The sequence below is a fragment of the Bison bison genome, unplaced genomic scaffold, assembly GCF_000754665.1.
Source record: "Bison bison bison isolate TAMUID 2011002044 unplaced genomic scaffold, Bison_UMD1.0 scf7180017864035, whole genome shotgun sequence".
In the NCBI taxonomy this organism is placed as follows: Eukaryota; Metazoa; Chordata; class Mammalia; order Artiodactyla; family Bovidae; genus Bison; species Bison bison.
The window spans coordinates 6,800,243-6,806,340 of record NW_011494607.1 but is presented as its reverse complement, the minus strand read 5'-3'; the positions used below and the strand labels follow the sequence as shown (position 1 = coordinate 6,806,340).

General features: G+C 42.6%; 1 protein-coding gene across 1 annotated transcript in view; it reads right to left on the bottom strand.

The window, feature by feature from the left end:
* Positions 1–537: 537 nt before the first annotated feature.
* Positions 538–6,098, bottom strand: part of LOC104984764 (chromosome unknown open reading frame, human C6orf163) — a 28,053-nt gene continuing 22,492 nt past the window's right edge. Inside the window, exons 4-5 of the mRNA XM_010834676.1 lie at positions 5,377–5,579; positions 538–1,042 (exon numbers count right to left, since the gene is read on the bottom strand). Coding sequence (XP_010832978.1) covers positions 607–1,042; positions 5,377–5,579 — 639 coding nt within the window. The 3' untranslated portion in view covers positions 538–606. The remainder of the gene's footprint in view (positions 1,043–5,376; positions 5,580–6,098) is intronic.

Genomic DNA, 6,098 nt, shown 5'->3' with positions numbered 1-6,098 from the left:
AAGTGACTGTGAAAAGAATATTGGTCGAGGGAAGGGAGAAAGGGGAGTAGAAAAGTTCAGGTTTTAGCTTAAGAAGACAAGGTACGAACAGTGCAGCAGGCATTTGGAGACATAAAGAGAGAGACAGGTTTAAGACAAGTTGTTGTCGTTCAGTTGCTAAGTCATGTCTGACTCTTTTTGATCGCATGGGCTGTAGCCCACCAGGCTCCTCTGTCCATGGGATTTCCCAGGCAAGAACACTGGAGTGGGTTACTATTTCCTTCTTTATGTTCTGGTTTTTTAGCTGTGAGGCATGTGGGATCTTAGCTTACCCACCAGGGATTGAACTCACGCTTCTTGCGCTGGAAGGTGACTATTTAACCACTAAATTGTGGGGGAAGTACCACCTCCTAGTCCGTTTTGACCCCTCTCACTGTTATCTCTCCTCCATTAGACTTGGAGCCCATTGTAGCCTGAAATGTGCTTTTGAATATTTTGGTTTTCCATCAAAACGCTTACAGCTCAATAGTACCATGCACATAACTGGGGATCCATATGTGGTTTTTGAATGAATTTATTTAGTTTTTTGAATTGCGTCTTTTGTAGTGAAATTTCAGATGAAGACTTCTAATCAGGAGTTGTTTGGTTCTCTGGAATAATAAGATTGGAAGGTGTTTTCTTTCTTTCTGGCAGAATAAAATCTGCGTGTCCTGGTGAGAGCTTTGGAAATGTATAGTTGATGTATTTTTGAAATGCTGCCCTGGTTTCCTGTAACTCTTCCTCCAGGAAGTCTTTCCAATTCGTCATAATTCCCAGTTGCTTCGCTATGGACAGCAGCTCCCCCTGAGTGTTAACCAGTTTGTCCATCACACTTCCAAGTTTGGCCTGATGTGTTTTCTCTGCTTCTTGAAGCACTTCCTGAACCTCTTCTTGCTTCTGCCTCTGAGTCATGCAATAGTAGAGGTTCATTTCATGTTGCTTTTCCTTTATCAGTTGGTTCACACTCTTCTTCTGATCCTTCACAACTGTGACACCAGAACTCATAAGTTCCTCCATGGCCTTTCTATCAAAAAGAGTAAGAGTTGAATGTTAGTGGTTAGATGGATTACCCACTAAAAACCAAAAGATTTTGTCGTTCACCACAGATGGAGAAGACATGACTGTATGGTTTACATGAGTCCCAGTCTGAGACAGGCTGGTCAAGATGAGCTTTTGATTAGATGTTAACAATCAAAAAGTACTTTTCAGAGCAGGGAAGGAACACATGGATTTCCTTGCTGTGAGCTAGAGTGAAGCCACCAGTCTACTGACTAATGCTAACTTTAGGGAGTCTACTAAGGTCACAAAATATGAATGGAGAGTTCTACAAAGATGAAGAAATAAGGTCAGAGCTCCAAACCCCTAGAGAAAGTATTTCTATATATCAACATAGCTACTCGCCTTTAGTTAGAGAGCAGGAAACTATCTCACAAAGTGAGTTTAGCCTTAATTTTGATTCTATCTGAGCAATATTCTATGACAGCCAAACTTTTTGGTCTCAAGATCACTTTAACTCTTAAAATGACCAAGAAACCCAAAGAGCCTTTGTTTATATATATATAGTTTATATCTACTGACCCTAACATTTTCAAAAATTAAAGTCAGACATTTCACAAGCATTATAAATTCATGTGAAATATTGGATAAATCCATTAAATGTTAATACCTTGTATGAAAAATATTTTTTTGTAAATCAAAAATCTTTTGATGAGAAAAGTGGCATCATTTTACATTTCTGTAAAACCCTTTATTGTCTGGCTAAATAGGAGAAAAGCTAGATTTTCATTTTGCTTCAATCTGTTGAGGTATCACACCTCATTAAACCCTGGAAAATGCCACTATATACTCCTGAGATGGAGTTAAAAGACAAATCATGTCTTAATACTATTAAGAAAATAGCTTTGACCTTAGTGTCCTACTAAAGGATCTGGGATCATACTTTGAGAACCATTGCTGAACAAATTCATATGCCTCTGATTATAATGTATCTAAAGGAAATCAACCTTGAATATTCATTGGAAGGACTGATGCTGAAGATGAAGCACCAATACTTTGGCCACCTGATGTGAAGAGCCAACTCATTGGAAAAGACCCTGATGCTGGGAAAGATCGAAGGCAGGAGGAAAAGGGGATGACAGAGAATTAGATGGTTGGATGGCATCACTGACTCAATAAACATGAGTTTGGGCAAACTCTGGGAGACAGTGAAGGACAGGGAAGCCAGGTGTGCTGCAGTCCATGGGGTCTCAATGAGGTGGACACGACTGAGTGACTGAACAAGAACAACAAGAGATCCACAGTGGAATTCTAAACAGTGGGCTTCCTTAGTGGCTCAGCTGGTAAAGAACCCACCTGCAATGTGGGAGACATGGGTTCGATCCCTGGGTTGGGAAGATCCCCTGGAGAAGGGAAGGGAGTGGCTACCCATTCCAGTATTCTGGCCTGGAGAATTCTATGGACTAAATAGTCCATGGGGTTGCAACGAGTAGGACACGACTGAGTGACTTTCACATTCACTCCACATATTAGTTTCTGCAAATGTTCTAAAGAATGCTGGAATCTAGCAAAGTCTCTAAATGAGATCTGGTGTGCTGCAGAGTGGGTTCAGCTGACTGGAACAAATTTGAACCTTTGACAATTATTTGAAGAATGCCCACCGTGTGCCAGGCTCTCTTATAGGCACTAGGGACACATCAAAGAACAAAATGGACATTCTAGGTGGATATACTTACATAACAGGCACAGCAGTTTCCTAGTCTTAGTCAACGGGTTCAGTGAAAGATGGCCATTGAAAGTCTTCCACCTTTGAACTTCATGCAGGAAGGGGCCAAAGGTGGGCAAAAGTTAAGGAGTGAAGGAGGGAGCAGGAGGCTCAGGGGAGTATGAGGAGAGACCCAGATGTTCCTTTAGGACGGGCAGAGTTCCTGAGATGGAGCGGGGGAGGCAGAGGGAGAGGAGAACCACCCTCCACTGCTTTGGAAAACTCACTCAGGAGTTACTGTCTTCTCTAACTTTCTCCCCAAATCCTCTATTTTCTTCCTTCTCTACCTCACAATGACTTACAGACTATGCAGGTAGGGAACCACTGAAATAGCCAAGGCTGCAGCCTTCATTCCTATTTATCCATACTTCCTATAGGATTTTACTTTTGGCTCTCTTCTAAACAGTTCTAACAAGGAAATTTTGCCCATTAATTATATACAAATCAGATCAGATCAGTTGCTCAGTTGTGTCCGACTCTTTGCGACCCCATGAATCGCAGCACGCCAGGCCTCCCTGTCCATCACCAACTCCCAGAGTTCACTGAGGCTCATGTCCATTGAGTCAGTGATGCCATCCAGCCATCTCATCCTCTGTCATCCCCTTCTCCTCTTGCCCCCAATCCCTCCCAGCATCAGAGTCTTTTCCAATGAGTCAACTCTTCGCATGAGGTGGCCAAAGTACTGGAGTTTCAGCTTTAGCATCATTCCTTCCAAAGAAGTCCCAGGGCTGATCTCCTTCAGAATGGACTGGTTGGATCTCCTTGCAGTCCAAGGGACTCTCAGAGTCTTCTCCAACACCACAGTTCAAAAGCATCAATTCTTCGGCGCTCAGCTTTCTTCACAGTCCAACTCTCACATCCATACATGACCACAGGAAAAACCATAGCCTTGACTAGACGAACCTTTGTTGGCAAGGTAATGTCTCTGTTTTTGAATATGCTATCTAGGTTGGTCATAACTTTCCTTCCAAGGAGTAAGCGTCTTTTAATTTCATGGCTGTAGTCACCATCTGCAGTGATTTTGGAGCCCCCAAAAATAAAGTCTGACACTGTTTCCACTGTTTACAAATAGATTTGTTAATTCAAGCAGTGAACCAAGAGACAAGTCCTAGACCAGGAGGCCAAGCAGAGAGGTTTCAGTTTGGGTCCAGCTGTGTCAGCTACATGAACTTGGGCAGGTCACTGAGCACCCAGAAACAGGTTTGGAACCTCTGGATCCTGATAATTACTAGGGTTCTTGAATGCTGACCTGTTAAAACTAGCCAAACCCATCAAATGTTCACTACATATATAAAATGGTTACTTTGGTATTTTTCACATATATATTAATACGTGTATATGTGATCTGATTTATGTAAAAGTTACTTCAAATTATGCACATATATAAGGCAGTTCAGTTCAGTCACTCAGTCGTGTTGGACTCCTTGTGGCCCTATGGACCACAGCACGCCAGGCCTCCCTGTCCATCACCAACTCCCGAAGTTTACTCAAACTCATCTCCATTGAGTCGGTGATGCCATTCAACCATCTCATCCTCTGTCATCCCCTTCTCCTCCTGCCCCCAATCCCTCCCAGCATCAGGGTCTTTTCCAATGAGTCAGCTCTTCGCATCAGGTGGTCAAAGTATTGAAGTTTCAGCTTCAACATTAGTCCTTTCAATGAACACTCAGGACTGATCTCCTTTAGGATGGACTAGCTGGATCTCCTTGCAGTCCAAGGGACTCTAAAGAGTCTTCACCAACACCATAGTTCAAAAGCATCAATTCTTTGGTGCTCAGCTTTCTTTATAGTCCAACTTTCACATCCATACATGACCACTGGAAAAACCTTGACGAGACGGATCTTTGTTGGCAAAATAATGTCTCTGCTTTTTAATATGCTGTCTAGGTTGGTCATAACTTTCCTTCGAAGGAGTAAGTGTCTTTTAATTTCATGGCTGCTGTCACCATCTGCAGTGATTTTGGAGCAAATATATCAAAAGAGCAAGGAAGGATACTGAACTACATTCTTTTAAATGATTGTCGGTGGGAGACAGTGGGCAGGAAGCAGGGAGTCAGGACTTAGTAAATTTTGCTCTCTCTGTACTTCTAGAAGCTCAACTTCGTTTATAGCATTATGACTTGTGTAAACAGAAAGAGACCAAAAGTAACACATCCACAGTAGTGTACCATGTGGGCTAGGGGATGTGAAGACCGTTATGTGTTTGCAGAAAAACATTTCTTAATACCTTGCCTCCCCTAAAATTGGAGATACGGCATGAAAAGCACAATTTTTAGGGCAGTAGTTACCTTGCAAGATAGGAGGAGAGGAAACAAAGGTGGTTGAGGAAGAACATGGGACTTTCCAATCCGCTCAAAAGGCTGGTAGGCCCTTGCGTATTCGTGTTATTTTTCTTTACATCTCTCTCTCTCTCTCTCTCTCACACATACACACACACTCTACAATATATTATATACTGTTCCCCATGTTTGATATATTCTGTAATAAAAATGTAAAAACACAAAAAGTAGGAAGTATCTACGGCATCCACTCTACCCTCTTTCCAAGGTGATTCTGACAGGGGATACACTGATTTGCAGGGGTTCTCCCTGGAGTACCTTCTCTGAGACTGGATCTCTTCCTGGGCCATGAGCCTCTCCTGCTCTCGCGCTTCCTGCACAGCCTGGACCTTCTCGCGGTGGCACTCCATCATGATCCTTTGGATCCTGTGGACCATGCGCTGCTCGGCAGCCAGGTGTTCTCGCTGCAGTTCTTCTTCCAAGTTTTTATGCAGTTGCATCTTGGTCCTAGTTGCCATTTCCTTAAACAACAGGAAAACCAGGGTCAGATGCTACAGCTTTGATGTTTGAAAATGAATACTAAGAGGGTATTCAGATCATAATTTATCTGCCTGATGGAATATACACCGATTAAGCCTGATGATTTAAGAGTGTATAACAATTAGAAAAGGCAGAGGAACCAGAGATCAAATTGCGAACATCCGCTGGATCATGGAAAAAGCAAGAGAGTTCCAGAAAAACATCCATTTCTGCTTTATTGACTATGCCAAAGCCTTTGACTGTGTGGATCACAATAAACTGTGGAAAATTCTGAAAGAGATGGGAATACCAGACCACCTGATCTGCCTCTTGAGAAATTTGTATGCAGGTCAGGAAGCAACAGTTAGAATTGGACATGGAACAACAGACTGGTTCCAAATAGGAAAAGGAGTTCGTCAAGGCTGTATATTGTCACCGTGTTTATTTAACTTATATGCAGAGTACATCATGAGAAACGCTGGGCTGGAGGAAGCACAAGCTGGAATCAAGATTGCTGGGAG